The sequence below is a fragment of the Phascolarctos cinereus genome, unplaced genomic scaffold, assembly GCF_003287225.1.
Source record: "Phascolarctos cinereus isolate Bilbo 61053 unplaced genomic scaffold, phaCin_HiC Scaffold_5;HRSCAF=322, whole genome shotgun sequence".
NCBI lineage: Eukaryota > Metazoa > Chordata > Mammalia > Diprotodontia > Phascolarctidae > Phascolarctos > Phascolarctos cinereus.
In genome coordinates, this window is record NW_027555958.1 from 257,446,443 (window position 1) to 257,465,737 (window position 19,295).

The window sequence follows — 19,295 nt, forward strand, 5'->3', positions numbered from 1 at the left end:
TCTGGTAGGTGCAGAATGATCTTGTGTTATTCAAACTTCCTTTCCTTTGTATTTGAAGGCCTTTCCATGGTCACTTGCAGAGTTTATTTTTTCCTCAATGGAATTGTTAAATTGAATCTTTCTATGTTGTGGAGTTTGCAACTTTTTTTTTTAAATCTCCTGAGGCAATCTAATGAATATTTCAATTGATATTTCATTTTTTGTTCAGTACGTGGTCATATGGTAAGTTCAATATGGTGCTGAGAAATACATATATATATATATATATATATATATATATACACACATATATATACACACACACATATATATATATACATATATATACACATATATATGTATATATAAACACCACAAGTCTTTTCACTTATTTCTCCAGCAATCTGTTCAGTTCCATTATTTTCCCTTTTGTTTATCTTTCTTTTAGACTTATCCAAAACTGAGAGAGATGGAGGTGTCCTGTTACTGTTATAGGTATTATGTTATTGTCTATATCTCTTTGTTAACGTTTCCTTTATGAATTTTGGTGCTAAAGTATTTGGACTATACAGCTTTATTACAGATATTGCTTTGTTGTCTATGGTTCATTTCATCATAATGTAGTTTCCTTTTTATTTTTGGATGTTTGTTTTTGCTTTATCATATAGCATTATTGCAATTCCTGCTTTTTTGGATTCATTTAATGCATAGTAAATTTTTTTCCCCATCACTTCAGCTTTGTGTATGTCTCTTTTTGAAATGTGTTTCTTGTAAGCAAAAGATTGTTGGATTTTGTTTTCTTGTCCAGTCTCCTTTTTCCTCCATTTTATTCGATTATTTAATCCATTCAAATTTAAAGTTATGAGAGTTAGGTTTATATTTTCCTCCATTTGTATCTAATAATTTTTTTCAAGTTATGATTTTTCTCTCTTCTGTTATAAACATAGTGCTCCTCTCCTTCAGTTAATTTAGCTTATTGTCTCTTTTTTTTTTTTAAGGTAGCCTGTTCCCAACGGCTCTTCCCTTCACCCTTGATCCTTTTCTCCCATTAGTTACCCCTTTCCTTTTGGAGTCTTGCTTATTAGTTCCTTTTCTTTCTTGCTTTACCTAGTTACTTAATTCTTTGCACCTTTTTTCCCCTTTCTTTCAAGTAGATTCTTCCTTCTTCCTTTCTACTAGTTCTTAGTTTGTAAAGTGTCTTTTTCTGTGTGCCCTTTTCCAGAGAGCATCTCTCACTTTCTTCATTGTCCACCTTTTCTTTTTCTATTCTGTCTACTCTAGACCCTCATTCTCTCCATTGTGCTTCCATGAGTATCTAGCCTCTATTCTCTATATTCCTTATGGAATTATTACTTCCAAGGTATCTATTCTGGATTTCTCCCTCTTGGCAGTTTCTGCAACAGTTGTAGAGCTGGTGTCTTTGGATCCTCCTTTTTTCATTGTGAGTCACTCCAGAACAAAACCAATCCATGCAGGGGACAGAGAAAATATTGCTCCCTGGTAGGACCCCTCCTATGGTAGGGCCCTCATACATCCCTGCTCATGCAGTTCAACACAGAACTATACTCACTTTCTGACTTAGCCTTGTCTCATGTTATATTCTAGTTGCTATTGCTAGTGTTGTTTATGTTTTTCAATATAAGGATGGCTGCTTTCCTACCTCTGAAAGGCCAGAATCATACCTTCTTGCCTTTTCTCTCATTTTCCAATATGGCTTATACAAGACTCCATACTAAGGAATACCTAGTGTGGTCTTGTGCACATTGGTAGGATTATAATGTTATTTTTTTTCTGACTCCTGTTCCCCATATCATGAAGCTGAGAACAAATTCTGCTTTTAGTGTTCCCTTTAATATAAACTTCCACAAATAGCTCACTAAAGCAAAAGTCAATAAGTTATCATGTGTTCATTAAGTACTTAATAAATGCTAGGTCCTATGCTAAGCTGTGGGATATTAAAGGTAGAATTCATTCTTTTACTGCCTGCCTTTTCTTCAGGATATATGTGTGGTTTCAGTAAAGAAAAGGGGCAGGTAGTCTTTGAAAAGCAGTGCTGCAAAGTGATATTCCCCTTTCTTCTGCCCTGATGGCGAAATAAGTGCACTAATGACAGACTGACTTATTCCATTGTGTGTAGTGGAGATTGGGAAAAGATGAAAGGGCAGCCAGGAGTTGTGTTGGATGGCCAGTGGCAGTTTTACAAGTGCAGAGTAACAGCTGTGACAGCCAACAGTCAATCATCATTTCCCTTGGAAATTTTAAACCTTTGTTCCTACACAGGAATTTCATTATTTTCCTATCTCCACACAGATATTTTTGGGTATTCTGATTGGTACGGCACTGAAAAAAGTAACAGCAGGTAATAATGTCATCTTTATCATACTGGCCCAGGCTATCCATGAACAACTGATGTTTCTCTAATTTAGATTTATCTTTTTGTCAAATGCTTTCCCTCCAGAATCTACTGATATAATTATGATTTATTGTTCCCATTATTAATATGATTTCTTGTTTGTAGTTTTGCTAATATTGCACCCTGCATTTGTGGTATAAATCCAACCGGATCATAGGGTATAATGTTTTTGAAATGTTGCTATAGCATGTTTATTAACATTTTATTTTAAAATTGTGTCATTATTCATCAGGGGTATGATCTATAGTTTTCTTTTTTTGTTTTGATTTTCCCTGGTTGATGGATTAATATTTGTAACACAGAAGGAATTTAGTAGGATTTCTTCTTTCCCTATGTTTGCAGACAGATTATGTAGTTGGAATTTTTCTTTGAAATTTGACCAAATTGCTTATAAATCCATCTGGTACCAGGTCTCCCTTAGAGAAGATCTCCCTTATCCACTTTGGAAATTTATTTACTATGGCTTGTTCGAGGTTTTTTTTTTTTGGGGGGGGGGACTGGGTTACTTATATTTCTTATTTCTTGTTTTGTTAACCTGGGAATTTGATGTTTTTATAAAGATTCATCCATTTCATTTAAGTTGTCATTTCATTGGCACATAGAGTTACGCAAAATATTTTAATTTTATCTGTTGTAAATTCTTCCCACTTCATTTTTGATACTAGTAATTTTTCTTCTTTATAATATCTATTTCTTTGTCTAGCCCCTAAAAACAAGCTCCTAATTTTATTGATTCAAGTTTTTTGCTTTCAATTTCATTAATTTCCCATTTGATTTTCAGAATTTCTATTTTCATGGTTTTAAATTTGTTGGTTTTCTAGTATTTTTAGTTAATATGCCTAATTCATTGATCTGTTCTCTTTTGTTGATAAAAAGCATTTTTATTTTTAATATGAACTTAAAAACCACAAAAAAGGCTTTCTATACACAAAGCAGAACACAAAATCAGGGTTTTCTATGAAACTGTGAAATTCATTTTCACACTTCTTTTGCAAAAGTATATAATGCTATTCTTAAAGCATCCTGCTTGTATATATTTCCATCTAAACTTTGTTTTCTTCTGAGTATTAAAAAAAAGTTTTAATGTCTTTTCTTGGCATAACTATTGCTAAAAATGTCCTCTCCCCTCTGCCACCCCCATTAAAAATTGAGAAAAAGAAAGGTGCAACCCTACCCCCCTCTGCCAAGAACACCCTTGTAAAAAATAAGCAATCAAGCAAAACTGATCCACACAATGGCAATGTCCAAACATGTCTCTTTTTGTACATTCTATCTATCACTTGTCAGGAGGTGGGTAAAACATTTTATCATAGGACCTTTGAACATATGGATGGTTATTACATTGATTAGTGTTAAGTCAAGAGGCAGCTAGGTGGCACAGTACAGTGTAGCACAGGCATGCAGGGCTTGGACTCAGGAAAAGTCATCTTCATGAGTTCAAATCTGGACTCAGGTACTACCTGTGTGACCCTGGGTAAGTCACTTAACCCTGTTTGGCTCCGTTTCCTCACCTGTAAAATTAGGTGGAGAAGGAAACAGCAAACCACTCTAGTATCTTTGCCACCAAAACTCCAAATGGGGTCACAAAGAATTGTTCATGACTAAAACTGACTGAACAATAACTGTCCTTTATTTTCCTTCTGCTCACCTCGTTCTCATTCAGTTCTCTTAAATAATGTACTATTTACATCCAAATACTAATATTTATTCAGTCACAACTTATCCAAAATGCAATTTGTGGTACTCTCTTAAATTCTAGTTCTTTTCTTTCCCTTTTTACTCCTTCTTTTAGAAAAAGGAAGTCTGATTTACTTGTAGCTGTATCTTCTTTTTAGCACAACTTTTAACTCATCTCACTGAATTTCTCCCTATTTTGAGTTTGAAGTATTTTTTCACAACACTGTGTCAGTGTGTATATAACCCTCCTTTTTCCATTTCAGATGCCTTCCTCCTTGTTTGTGTAGTCTTTTACTTTTACATCTAAATGAACTTAAAATCATGCCTATCCTCCAACTTATTTAACCACTTCTCTAAATCATCATGATACTAAAGTTCTGAGGGGACTCATGTATCTCCTCCAATTATGACGTTAACATTTCATATTTGTATATTACCTTTTGATTGCTCACTAGTATTGACTTTGTTTCTCTTGTTCTTTTGTGTTTATTTTCAAAGTTTTAACGTAGCTTTGGTTTCTTTCTTTTCCCACTTGGAATCCTAGATGTCCTCTTTTTCACTAAAGGTTCAAATTACCCCCTCTAAAATTACACTGAATTTTCTTGGGGTAAGTTGTTCTTGGTAATAAACCTATCATCTTGCCTTTTGAAGTATCTTCTTTATTACAAGCTCTCCACTTTTACCTAGTGGTAACTGCTAAATCTTGTGTGTTCTCCCTCATGGCTCTTTGGTACCTGAATTCTTTCTTTCTACCAATGTTTTTAACTCCTATAGACTAATGCTGTCAGCTAGTTGAAAGGGTCTCTCCCCTTGGTCCTTGCTTCATTTACAGGTCTCGGTGACCAGGATGTGAGCTCAATCTGTGGCCCCATTCCAGTATCAATAAAACGTTGCTTTCCTCTGTTCCTTCTCCTTGCCTTGAGTTATAGTTAGGCCAAGTTTAAGCTGGAACCATCCCTGCTCCCTGCCCTCCTATGGGGCTACAGACTGACTCATTCCAAGTTGGTTCTAATGACCCAGCTCTGGGGTCACAGCAACAAAGCCGCAGGTTAGCTTACATTTCTGTTTCTTACAAGTTATACTAGGTTAGGGCCAGTCGGTGCTGGATCTGCAATTGCAGGTCAATCCCCTGCCTAGCCAAAGGTTCCTTCCTTTATTCCCACTGGACCTGTAGCCCAACTCTGGGGTCAGGGTGATTCAGTTGTTAGTTGGCTCCTGTTCCTGCTCATTTGACTGAAAAAAACCCAACAACCTTTTTTTCCCTTGGAGTTCTTTGATGATAACTCATTCTGGTGCTCTTCCTAGACCTATGTTCAAATAACTGTTGGGGAGTATCAGGCTATACTGCTTCCTCATATTTTGATATCTTGGTTGACATCAGTTTGATTAACATTATAGACCTACTAAATGCAAGACACTGAATATACATACATACATATATATGTGTATATATGTATAGATATATATGTGATACATATGTGAAAATTTTACACGATCCCTGTCCTTAAACTCCCTTCCCCATCTACCTCCTCCTTTCAACACAAGGTTTACCATTCTCCCCACTTTTCTTATTTCCCCTCTCCATAACTGTTTCCTCGTTTCTTCGACCTTTGTATTCTAGTAGAAACAGATTGCCCTGACCATTAACATTTCTCCATTTTGTGTGTGCTCCCCTTCCATTCACGCTCTATTTTGACCTTCAATAACTCACCACAATACAAATCAATGTCTTACACAACTGTTTTCTCTCATTTACTATAGTGTCTCTGTTAGCAGAAGTTTTTATTTTTATGTAGGAATCAGCCAAGTGGTACAGTGGATAAGAGGGCTGGGTCTGGAGTCTGACTTCAATTCTGGTCACAAAGACTTACTAGCTCTGTGACTCTGAGAAAAGTCATTCAATAGCCATTTGCCTCAGTTTCCTCATCTGTAAAATGGGGAGAATAATAGCACCTACCTCCCAGGGTTTTTGTAAAGATCAAATAAGATAACTGTCAAGCACTTAGCACATGGCCAGGCACACAGTAAGTGTAATAACATATAATACATTTTGGCTATTATTATTATTATTATTATTATTATTATTGTCTGCTTGTCAGTAGACAGAGTACTGGAAGAACCTAAGTCCCTTATGAAAATGAATCCTTTTGAAAATATTGAGTTATGCAAGTGTTTTTGAAATTACCCCCTTTCTTAGAAACAACCCACTATAACTGGGGGCTTTTTGGAATATCTATACCCCAAATAGAAACACCCTCCTTAAAACCTAAAGCTTTGGCACTAAACATAAGTAATGTAACTACTCTGTCCTTTTTTCTGCTCATCTTACTTTCTCTTCCTTCTCAGAAAGCAGTTGCTTTCATAGGTTATCTTCAGACCTTCTCCCAAAGCTTCTCTCTCTTTACCCTACCTGATATCAAAAAGAACTTTTTCTTCTCCTCTACTAGAAAGCTTTTGGACACATTGACCTCATGTCTGAAATCATATCAGATACTACTTGCCTCTTTCCCCTACCTGAAAGCCCCTGGAATCACTCTAGCCTGTCCCCCTCCTTGCTTCCCCACCAGAACAGGTATAGCTGCCTCCAAAGGTCTTCCTGTCTTTCAGGCAGCCATCATGGCCAGATTCAATAACTAGAGTTAGGTAGAAACTATGGTGATTAGTTGGAAACCAATAGCCTTGCACCCCTTATAGGGGCAGTACTATCTTTTTGTTCCATTTTTTTGGTGCTATGGGGCAATGTTCAGAGTAAACTTACTGCAACATAGAAATGAAAAGAAAAAAGACTTGCCCCTCTGTTCACTTAGTAGTATTGATAAAAATCCTCAAAATCAGGTGGACAAAGCAGAGACTTGAGAAATCCGATCAACTGACTTGTCATTGACAGAGAGGTTAAGGTACAAGGATAAGGTTCCCTCCAGTCTCAATCACAGTGAACAAAGGATTCAGAGGCCCTCTTCTCTTTTGCCCCTGGCAATCTCATTCACTCCTATAGCTATAAACTACCTTTATACAGATGACTCCAAAATACGAATCTCCAATCCTGACCTCTCTTCCAAGCTCCAGACCTCTATATTTCCAGCTGCCTACAGAACTCCTCTACCTGGATATACCAATAACAATTCATACTCAACATTTCTAAACCTGAACTTATTTTCCCTTCCTTATCACTTCATTATTTCCATTGATATCTTTCTCATGGTTGCTAACAAGGTCTTCTTCTTCTCTTCCCTCTTCAACTCATAGCCAATAAGTTTCCAGTTCCTGTAGTTTCTATTGCCACGTATGCATGTGTGCATGTGCGCATTTGATTCTCCTCTGTTCCCACTGCCATTCCACAGGTCCTTATTACCACCTGCTTGTAACCAGCAGGAATCATAGAGTACAGATGGAAAGCTCCACAAAGGCCAAGGCCACACCTTATCTAAACTTTATTATCTCCCAGATACTTAGCACAATGCTCTTAAATGGTTGAAATGACCAGAGAAGGAAGCAGAAATTCAAAGTAGTTGGAGATGTTCAGGAGTTTAAATACTCCCTGCTTTGACTACCTTTGTTTACTTGCTCTAGCCTATAGCCAATTCTAACAGGAATACTAAAGTTGCTGCAAAGAAAAAGCAGATAAAAACTGAATAGAAAAAGATTTTGAATCAGTTACTTTCAGTTATCTGTGCCATTATACCCTTCTCCTCCTCATTAATGTAAATAGTAACTACCTTAATATAAACATTTCACAATGGCTAGACAACATTGTAAACATTGTCTTGGATAAAATTACTAGTCATATGACTATAATTTCATAGGAAACAATACTGTAATTGCATTATAATCATTCCATCTGATATTGATATACTGCCGCCCCCCCTCCCCCAATCCAGTAAAATGTAATGTCCTTGAAGACAGGGATGTTTGCTTTTGTCTTTTTATCCTGGGTTTAGCACAATGCCTTTCATATATTAGGTGTTTAATTCTTGCTGAATTGAATTTTCAGGATGACAAAAGAAACATCAAAATGATACTGTTACTGAGACCAAATTATTTTAGTTTCGCCTTTGACCTCTCACAGCTCTCTTGGATTCCTGCCACTGCTTTTGCCTACTGGTCATATTTCTTTTATTCCCGTCACTGTCTCAGGTTAGACTCCTGATGTTCGCTGCTGCCTTACTCTATTACACAACACAGGTGGCCACCACTTTTGCCAGCTGTCTTTTTCAATTTTGACTTCTTTCCTCAGTATCCAAAGAAAATTTTTACATGAAAAGGTCAAGCCTATTTGTGTATAAAATATAATTAGAATAAAGTTTCAAGTATTATGCAATTAAATATGATAATACCAGTGATAACTACTAGTATTATAGGAACTAAAACAATTTCAAAGCACTTGCCATTGACTATGAGATTATTCTCACAACATTCCTGTGAATAGTGCTGGGATTGACTTCCACATTTTAAAGAAGGAGAAACCGAGGCACAGAGCATGACTTAGGTAAAGTCACACATTGACTTACCACTGGAGTCAAGAATGGAAGGAATTTGGAAGAGAAGGTTGAATGATGAAGGAATATTAGTGTCCATAGCTATTCATTCCAGAAAATATTATGAGGCGAACAGCGTTCTCTAAAATAGATTTAAGGACAATGTTGGCCTTTTTAAAACATCATTTTCCCTAGTCCTCATCTCTCATCCTCTCCTCCCCCCACCAATTGGCCTGACAAATTAAAACAAATAAAAATATTCAGTTGGATTCTCTTATTCCAGATAAGTTTTCAATGGTTACTGATCTTTTCTCATATAGGACAGTCATAAAATCTCTGTCTTGTTTTGATCTTATATGTCTATTTTGAGCTACTAATGAAGGTTTTTATGATTTCCATCAATAGAACTTGTTTGTATGGATTCTCTGATGTCGAATAAGAGCTGAACTCACACGGAAGGGTCTCCCACACTCATCACATTCATAGGGTTTCTCTCCAGTGTGGATTCTCTGATGTTGAACAAGGCCTGTTCGACCACTGAAATCTTTCCCACATTCTTTGCATTTATAGGGCTTCACTCCAGTGTGGACTCTCTGATGTCCAATGAGATGTGAGCGCTGAATAAAGGCTTTTCCACACTCATCACATTTATAGGGCTTCTCCCCTGTATGGGTTCTCTTATGTTTACTAAGGTCTGAGCTATGACTGAAACCTTTCCCACATTCATCACATTTGTGTCGTCTTTTCCCTGCAAGGTTTTCCTGTTGCCATTCTAATCTGTCCTCAGGTTCAAAGGCTTCTCTGAATACAGGATCCCAGGAAATGTGCCCACTGAGTCTGCCATATATATCCCCTAGTGATTCAATGTCTTCAGAAATTTCTTCCTTCTGAATTGACCCCACATCTTCAGTTCTGGTTTCATCATCTGAAATAATAAATAGATTTTACAAATGTCTCCTCTTCTTTACAGTAACAGAAAGTAATTTATACGAAGGGCTCACAATGAACCAAATAAAATATATCTGAAGAATGCACAGTTTGTATGAGGTATGTCTATAAAATGAGACTGATTTCACAAGTCATAAATGAAAATCAGAATTTAGAGTCATGTACACACACAAACACACACCCCATACATACAACCTAACACAGATCAGGAACTTAATAAACATTTGTTGAATGAATGTATGGATATGTACTTAAAAATTATCATACAATATACTGTAGAGGGAGGGAGGGAGAGAGGGTTAAGCAGGAATCCAACAGTGGAAATGTGGGACAAAAGGTCAGGATAGATTGGACATAGGGTAAATAGATAGATAGAAAGTGTGTATAGTTTATGTATTAAGTTGGGAATACATCTAAGACATGGGTAAGAGCTGAGTATGGAAAACGAGGAAATTGGAATGAGAAAATTGGGAGATAAAAGAAGTTGGGGGTTATAGTACAGATAGCACTATACCAAAGGCGTCTATATTGTAAAAAGCAAAAAGGAGAGAATTAGAGAAGGTTACTGGGAATAGAGAAGAACGTAACATATAGGGACCAGAAATGGAGTAGGAAGGCTAAGATACTGGTAAAACTTCCTAGGAAGGTAAGAAAGAACATGTTAGGGTCAATAGTGGAAGTATGGAGTGTGGTGGGTAGGCAGGAGCACGAAATCAAATACATCTGAAATAAATCTGAAAGAGAAAGCTACTTAGTCTTTTAGGGGCTTAGGATTACCCTCAACCCAGATACATGATGGCTGTCATCATAGTAGATCTAGGTAGGCCTGATGCAGTTCAGTATGAAGACCCACAGAATATATCATCTCTATGTAGCAGACTCTCAGATCTGTTTATCCAGCCTTATGCAGGAGACAAAATAGACAATTCTGATCATGTAAAATTAAAATTTTTGCAGATGCAAAAACAATCTAACTAAAATTAGAAGCAGGGAACTAGGGAAAAAAATCTTTTTTTAGAAAGTTTCTCTCATAAAAGTCTCCTTTCCAAGACACAGAAGGAATTCATTAAAATTCATAAGAATAAGAGTCATGTTTAAATTGATAAATCCTCAAAGGATATAACTAGTCAGATTTGAAGGAAGAAATCCAAGCTATCAATTATCATATGACAAAATTTCAAGGGACTCTGAGGAAACAAGAATATTAATGCTGTGCTGGTACAACTGTGAACTGGTCCCACCATTCTAGAAAGCAATTTGGAACTATGCCTAAAAAGTTACTGCCGGTATATATACTTTGACTCAAAGGATATGATTCTAGGCCTATAACCACAAAGAACCTAAAAAGAGGCAAAGGACACATATCCAGTAGGAATGGGTTAACAGTGTCAAAAGCTGCAGAGAAGTCAAGAAGGATGAGTATTTAAAAAAAAAAAAGCCAATGCATCCAGCAGTTAAGTGATCATGGGCAATCTTGAACATTTTCAGTTAAGTAGTGGGGTATGAAGCCATACTTCAAGGCATTAGAAAAGAATGGGAGATATAAGCCACTAGCTAGCAGGACTAGATAAAGTGGTTTTTTTTTTGAGGATGAGGGAAACATGGGAATGTTTATAAGTAGTAGGGAAACAGCCAGGAGACAGGGAGTGACTGAAGATTTGTGAGTTGGGATGGTAGAAGGGGCAATCTGTTGAAGACAGGATGTTAGGGGATTACTTGTGCAGGTAGAGAGTCACCTCTTCATGTAAAATAGGGAGAAGATAGTGACAAAAAGCATCTAAGCTGTATTTTGAATAACGTGAGAGGAGGAACAGGGAAGAAGAGGAAACTCTGCAAATGGCCTCCATTTTTTTCAATGACATATGAGGCAAGTTTCTCAGTTAAGAGGGTTGGGGGAAGGTTTGAGGAGGAACAAAAAAAGATTTGTAAAAGGTGGATAGTAAATTGATTCGGGAGGTGTAAAAGGACTGTCTTCCCACAGTGAAGTCTCAGTTCAGATTATGAAACAAATTTATAGTGGACTCAGTAAGCATAGTTCAAAGATTTTATTGGAGCTCTGTTAGCTGCATGTACTCATTCTCCTTTGCTCACAGGAGCAAAGGGACATGAGAAAAGGACAATGTTGAGTGGGACCGCTTCACAAAGGCATCCAGATGGAGAAGAGAAGACAGCTAATGCAGAGGTGATGGCCTAGGAAAGAGTTGATGGGTGGAGGGATGGGTGAACGAAGTCTGAACTGCAAGACAGAGGAAGAAGTGGAATGACAGATAGTGATCAGATGAAGGAACTACATAAACATGAATATGGAACACTATGGTTTATGACAAGATCAAGGGTATAACCGTCTCTCTATGTAGCTGTGGTGGCAGGGAGGAGTAGGTCATGGACAAATGATTAAGTTGAAGAACTGGGAAATTAAGGTATTTCGGGGAGTATCATTTGCATGTTGAAGTCGCCTAGCATGAGGGCAGGAAGTTGGGGGAAGAGAGTTTGAGAGACAGGCATTGAACTCATTAAGGAAGTGAGTGAGTATCTTAGACATCTATAGAAAACAAGCTACCCGAATTTTGATTAGGTGATAAATATAGATTGAATGAACCTCTAAGGAAGAGAGGTGAGTGATGGCGATAGAGAAAGAGACTCTGGAAGGGGCAATGGGGAACAAGGAGTAATTCAATTCCTCCATCACAGGGAAGTATGAGTACAACTACACCCAGTTCTGGAAAGAGTAGCTAGGTAAGGTGTGTCACCAGGAGGGAGCTAGGTCTCTGAGTATAAGATGGAAGAAGCAAAAAAGGAAAAGTTTTAGGTAAAATCTAGTTTGTTACCTATGGAGCACAGTATAATGGTTGAGTAGTTTTGGTGGGAGGGTTGGGTTCAGGGGGTATGAGAATAAGGAAGCAGTCCATTGGGGTGGAGAACAAGATCTGAACAATGGTAACCAAGGGTTCAGAATCACTGAGAAAGAGTGCATATCAAGGGATGGAAGTATGCTATTCATTGAGGAATTGGTTCAGCCAGACTATCATTGTCCACAAGTGTTTGGCTTCAGGTAGAATTGTCCCAGGGCATCAGAAACAACTGTGTGTGGCTAGAAAGGAAGATGGGAAGCAGAAAGTTACACGAAGGGTACCTGGGTAGAAGCAGGGAAATCCCTGTGGAGCTGTAGGTGGCCAGAGACGGTGGGCTTGGAGCTTGATGGAATAGCACAGGCAAGCTAAGCCCAGTGGAGGAGTGGCATTTCCTATCACTGGAGAAATTTTCAGCGAGGCTAAATGAATATCTGTCTGGTATGTTACTTAATTTGGAACAAATGCTGCTAAGATACCTTCCAACTCTAAAATCTATAGTTTTGAGTGGGGATCCTGAATGGTCAGGAGTCATGTTGAGGATGCTGGGCACATGGGAAATGGTAGGGGGTATGAAATGAGGGAAGAAAGAGAACTAATTTAAATTTTCTGTTTATTATATCTAACTTAAAGAGGCTCTAGCATTCAAATTAGTGGTTTTTGATAGACAGGGCTATAGAAAAAGGTTACAGAGGTCTTCTATACTAATTGGAGCTGTCAGCCTAACACATCACTCCCCTCTCAAAAAAAATCTACTTTCTTATAAGCAAAATTTAAGGGAATAAGAACTGTATGTTTTTATACTTAGAGAAATTATATAAAAGTATAAGGAGTACTCAATCCATTTTTGTTTGCCCCAAGGACAAGTGGTCCTATTTATTTGGATGAGAGCTCTTAATCCTCATGGAGTAGTGAAATGTAATTCTATGATTTCTAGAAATAGAACTCTCACCTCCAACTTTTAAAGGACAGGAAGAAGCAGGACACATATAAACATAAAAAACATTAAAAAATAACACTTTTAACAAGCACAAAGACTTCTTCTAATGAATTCTTGATGAACTAATGCTTTTCACATCTCCCATTTCTGCCTCCCCATCATCTTGCAGATAGTAAGTAGCAGAAGGTAAAGCCTTCTATAGTGACAGAAAAGAGAGGCAATCAGAGGAAACTTTAGCTATTTGTTAAAATGACATGCACCTGTTTTTGGGGGGGGGGTTGTGAGGCAATTGGGGTTAAGTGACTTGCCCAAGGTCACATAGCTAGTAATTTGAACTCTTGACTCCAAGGCTGGAGCTTTATCCACTGTGCCACCTAGCTGCCCCTGCACCTGTTCTGATTAACCAATTTTTCTACCTCTCCTACTACCATGCAGAATTTTGCTTATTACCATTCTCTTGTAATGGATAGAGCTCCCAAGATTTCCATTTCAGCTGGGTCTTCCTGGGATTGAGATGGATACTTAGTGACTCAGTTGATGTTCTTGATGTTCCCATTGGTGCCATCTCTTCCAAGAGGATTTCCTGTCTATGTACATGGGCTGGGACCTAGAAACAATAAAGCAGACTTGATTTATGAGGGGATCACTTAGAGCTGGAACTAAAACCTCAGAGAAAAAGAGTAAAAGAAACATTTCCTAAGGACCAAGGAAAATGGTAATTTTTTAGGAGTCACCTCTTTGGGCCTCAGTTTTCTGATATGTATAATTGTATAATTATATATATTATTATTTATATAATTATACAATTATACATATATAATCTGTATGATTTCTGATCTGTATAATTGGAACAATAATACTTACAATATCTATCACATAGGGCTGTTTTAAGGAAAATACTTTCTAAACTATACTATATAAATGTGAACTACTAAAGAATAATAAGAACCTTATTCAATACTGAAGAGCTCTAAGGAAGAAGACAGGAAGTGACAAAATAAAATTAGCTTTAGCTAACCCATCAACAGATTTGTGATGTCAATGGATATTCTCACTGCTATAATTACACAAATAATCATGAAAGAAAGCTTACTTCTGGCTCTAGTCTTAACTTCTATCACTTGACTCTCCTTTATAATATTTCTTTCAGGGTGATCATTCAACCCCTGCTTGGTCACATCCAGTTACACAGAAGACATGTTCTTACAAAGTTATCCCATTTCATCTCCAAACAAATGAAAAATGTAGGAAGTTTTTCCTAAGCCAAAATCTTCCTTTTTTATAACTTTAAAAAAGTTTTATTAATGTGTTTTTAAAATTTTTTTAAACACTTACAGATCACTTCATAAGAGATCTTTTGTCACAGAGTAAATCAATGAAGTAAAACTATAGAGAACTCATGTCAAAGTAAAGGCTACCTTTTACATCTGTAGCCTCCCCACAACTTTATTTTTTTCTAAATTAATAGAAATCTATTTTCTCTCCCTCCTACTTCCCCATTCCATTGAAGAAAAAACAAATTTCTTAAAAGAAATATGCATAATCATGCAACAAAAATTCCTCAATGTACATCTATATGTCTATTCAGATATATTTATATCTATCTCATTCTGTACCCTAAATGTGTCATATTAGCCATAATGGACAATATATTATTCATAGGTCCTCTGGAATCATGAATGGTCACCATCCCTACAGCTTTCAAATTGTTTCTATCATGGTGGTGGTATATAAATTGATCTCTTGGTTCTGTTCATTTCTTCTTCAGTTTATAGAAGTCCTCAAAATTGCTCATTTAATAATACTGATGTTATAGCATAAATTATTCTTCTGGTCCTGCTTGCTTTACTATGCATCAGTTCATGTAAGTCTTTCCATGCCTTTTTGAAGCATCTATTAGAGCATAATAGTATTTCACATCCACATGACACAACTTATTCAGCTATTCCTCATTGCTGGATATCCTTTTAGTTTCCAGAGGGTTTTGTTGTTGTTGTTGGGGTGGGGGGTCGAGGTTTGGCCACCACAAAAAGAGCTTCTATAAATATATTTGTAACAGACCTTTTCCTCTTTATTTAATCTATTTTGAGTATAAATCTAGTGGTATAGATTGGTCAAAGGGCAAGGCATTGTTTTGTAATTTTTTGTGTTTAATTTCAAATCGTTTTCAGAATGGTTATTATTCGCAAGTCTACTAACAGTACATCAATATGCCTTTTTTTCCTACAACTCCAATAGTTATCATTTTCCTTTTTTGTTATCTTTGCCATTCTGAAGGGTATGAGCTGGAATCTCAGAATTCCTTTAATTTGCATTTTTCTAATTAGTCATAACTTGGAGCATTTTTTCATATGGCTATAGTCTGAGTTTCTTCCCCTGAGAACTATCTGTTCATAGACCATTTATCAATCGGAAAATGGCTCTTTTTCTTATAAATTTGCATCAGTTACTTATATAACTTGGAAATGAGACTTTTATCAGAGAAATTTGCTGCAAGATTTTTCTCCCAGTTAAGTATTTCCTTTTTTAATCTTATCTTTATTAGATTTGCTTTTTTAGACTTTTGCCTGCTGGTCCTAGTTCAGCCCATTTGGGAACATGAAGAACTAGTCTAAACCTTCTTCCATATAATAGTCCTTTAAATATTTGGAGAGATCAACTTTCCCCTGTGTTTTCTTTTCTAGGTTACTATCCCAGTTCTTTCAAACACAATTCATATTTCTTTAGGCTGGACTCTGCTTTCCCCAAAAACAAATCATACCTTCCCCTTTCCCACTTGGTATTCTGGTTCATCAATTTCTCTTTCCAAATCCTCCAGGACAGTTACTGCTTCCTCTCCATTCTCTGGATGATGATCCTGCACCCAGGTCTGCAGATCCTTGGGTAGAATAGTTAAGAACTGCTCCAATACCAAGAGCTCCAAAATCTGTTCTTTAGTATGCATCTCTGGCCTCAGCCACTGATGGCAAAGTTCACGAAGTCGAGTTAAAGCTTCACGAGGGCCAGGAGTTTCCTGATAGCAGAGCTGCCTGAAGTGCTGCCGGAAAACCTCGCTTGTGCTGTGATTATGTTGCAAGCTTGATTCTTGCCCCCAGCAGTGTGCTTCCTCTTTCACTAAAAAAAGATCCTCTTGCTTTTCCAGAACCTCAGGCTTAAGGGGAGTAGCCATCTAAATCTGTACAGCAAATGATGGGTCACTATAGCTGGTGCTAATGTCTATAATTTAGGGTGATCCTTTTCCGTTCTTCTTTGAGGATATTCCTGAGATATAAGAAACAGTTTAACACAGAGAATGACAAAAGTTAGCACAAACTTAGAGACATGATAATTAAAAAATAGTAGAAGTTCACTAACTGAAAGTAATTTCAATTGAAAAAGATCACTGAATAACTAAACAAGTAGGCTACTTAAATAGTGGGGAACTTATCAGTCAGGGTCACAGCAAGTTAGCAAGGGAAAGCATCTGAGTGATCATCTAGCCCATCCCCTTATTTTACAGATAAGAAAACTGCCCAGCAAGGGGAAGTGACTTGTCCAATGCTTCACAGCAAGTTTGTGGTAGAGCCAGTACCTATGTCTCTTTATTTCAAATTCTGTATGCTTTTACAGTACTCTGCTAGGAAAATGAGCAGCTAGGTGGCAGGGCTGGCCGTGGTGAAGTCCGGAAGACCTAAGTTCAAATTCAGCCTCAGGCACTTTCTAGCTGTGTGAACCTGAACAAGTCACTTAACCCTGTTTGCCTCAGTTTCCTTATCTGTAAAATGAGCTGGAGAAGGCAATGGCAAACCACTTTAGTATCTCTGCCAAGAAAATTCCAAATGAAGTTACCAACAGCCCAAACGACAAAAAAATTATTGGGAAAATGATTAGAATATAATAAAATCTTACAAATCCAAAAATTTCACTCCAATAACGTAAACAGTTCCTTGATTACTGGATTCCTGAGATGGGAGGAGGGTAAACTTGTAATATGATTAAAGAACTTCATTAAGAAAACTTTCCCTTTATCAAGGCAGACCGATAATTATTCTGCAATTTGTGGTCTTAGAAGTTGCCTGATGTACTGATAGGTTAAGTGCTTTCCACGGGGTTACACAGCTGATACCACGGGAAGCACTTGAACGCAGGTCTTCTAGATTCCAAGGCAGACTATCCACTACATAACACTACTTTTCTATGGCTTAATCTCACTTCCTTTTTGCTGGCATGTTAACAGGCTTTAACGCCCACTCTGCAAAGAACTACTCTTGTCTTTCTTCTCGCCATCCCGGGGGAAGGCCTAAAAGAGAAATTACGCGGACAGGGAAAGAGAAAGCGGAGTCAGTAGGGATAAAGACATTAAGAGATGCCCTGAAGTAGAACAGCGACGCCGAGCTCCACAGAAACAAAACAAAAGGGGTAGGGGGTGGGGGAAGACAAGACCTGGATCTCTGAAGAGCTAAAATCCCTTCTACGCTACTGGTAAAGGGCGCAATCCCCTCGCAGAGGCAGGTGCCTGACAACGCCCCAGGTCTTCTGCGCCCAGGAGTCTTCAGAGACTCGGCTCCACAATGTCTGGAGGCGCCCTAACCTAAGGACCAGAGCTAGGCCTTGTCCGCAGTAGGCACCGCAAAAAGAAGGGAGGCGGGGCCACAGCCTCTGCGGAAGCCCCAGAAATAGACACCACCCCTATCGCGGGACCCCCCCCCCCCTTTCTCTGGATTCAGCCTTTTGGGCAGGCGAGCTGAGAAGAGATGGAAAGAAGCTACTCCACACACCTGCCCCAAGTCGCTACACGTATACCACTCACCGCAAGTATGTAGAGATAGGGATTTAAAGATTCGGTTCCAAAAAGTAGGCGACAAGAAAGTAAAGAAGGCCACAGGCCACCTTAGACACTGACAAAACAATGATTGCAAAGCGGTCCACCAATCCAAGCTAAACCTGGTGAAATCCCGTCATTTCCGGATCTCTGAAAGCAACACCTCGCTTTTCTCACCCCGCCCGCTGCCCTGATTGCAAGCGGGGTCCAATTCTGCGAGTCTGACTAGGGCTTTTTTTTTTCTCTAATTAAAGACATGTCTGATGTGGAGGAGCTTTTGCTCCTATTCCTGAATTCTCTCTTTCGCTATACATTTTCTTGCCTTGTATCACTTAACGGTGTGACTCATAGCCCAAGCAGTCGCTGTTAAGGGCTTGAAAGCCTATATATTAGAACATTCTGCAAATTCAATTCAATAGTATTTATAAAGCAACTACTATGTAAGAGGTATCGTGGTTACAAAGTAAAAAAATGAAACAATTCCTGCCTTAATGGTTTTAGTTTTACCAGGGAATAAAAAATATACATAGATAAATTAATACGGGGAGGGGTGGAGCAAAATGGTTTATCTTTCTACAATGGGTGATTGTTGAATAAAGTAAATATAATTTGAGTAGAGAATCAGTAAAGGCTTCCTCTAAGAACTGACATCTGAACTGAGTCTTAGAATTAAGGATTCAAGGAGGCAGAGAACATAGATCAGATGCAGGAGGCACCTCAGAGACCATCTAGTCCACTCCTTAATTTTACAAATGAGGAAACTGAGGCCCAGAAAGATTATGTCATTTGCCCAAGGTCCCAGAGGTAATAAGTGGCAGAGCCAGAATTTGAAACTCTGTCTTTCTGCAAACTATTGCCCAAGTGTGGGTGAGCAAAGGCATTGGGACAGAAGTTTGCCACACTGGGAAACTTCAGCTGGCAAATTTGGCTGAAAGACAATATCTATGAAGTAATATGAAATAGGTGCTTGATAAATAATCATTAAGCAGAATTGAACTATATTGCCTTTTTGGGTAATATGAAAAATCCACAGCTAGGAGAATTTTTTTCTACCAAGGGATTGAAAACTTTTGCATGAAGAAAATCAGTGTTGATAGGATAAGGGAAGCCTTCATTTAGGTGAGAACAGGGTGAATTTTTGATATACCAAAACACTATTGGTGGATTGTGGATTGGCCTAACTGTTCTGGGAAAAAATTTGAAATTATGCTAA

General features: G+C 37.8%; 1 protein-coding gene across 1 annotated transcript; it reads right to left on the reverse strand.

The window, feature by feature from the left end:
- Window positions 1-5,795: 5,795 nt before the first annotated feature.
- Window positions 5,796-18,416, reverse strand: LOC110194356 (zinc finger and SCAN domain-containing protein 16-like). The gene is made up of 4 exons (XM_020966619.2): window positions 18,071-18,416; window positions 16,043-16,542; window positions 13,732-13,888; window positions 5,796-9,469 (listed from the first exon to the last, which is right to left on the reverse strand). The coding sequence occupies exons 2-4, from the start codon at window positions 16,448-16,450 to the stop codon at window positions 8,943-8,945; spliced, it is 1,092 nt and encodes a 363-aa protein (XP_020822278.1). The 5' UTR covers window positions 16,451-16,542; window positions 18,071-18,416; the 3' UTR covers window positions 5,796-8,942.
- Window positions 18,417-19,295: the final 879 nt, after the last annotated feature.

Coding starts and splice junctions, on each gene's coding strand:
- LOC110194356 (XM_020966619.2), bottom strand. CDS start 16,450: ATGGCTACTCCCCTTAAGCCTGAGGTTCTGGAAAAGCAAGAGGATCTT. Junction 13,889..16,042: donor ACCAAGTGGGAAAGGGGAAG/GTATGATTTGTT, acceptor TATTGTTTCTAG/GTCCCAGCCCATGTACATAG. Junction 9,470..13,731: donor CTATCCATTACAAGAGAATG/GTAATAAGCAAA, acceptor TTATTATTTCAG/ATGATGAAACCAGAACTGAA.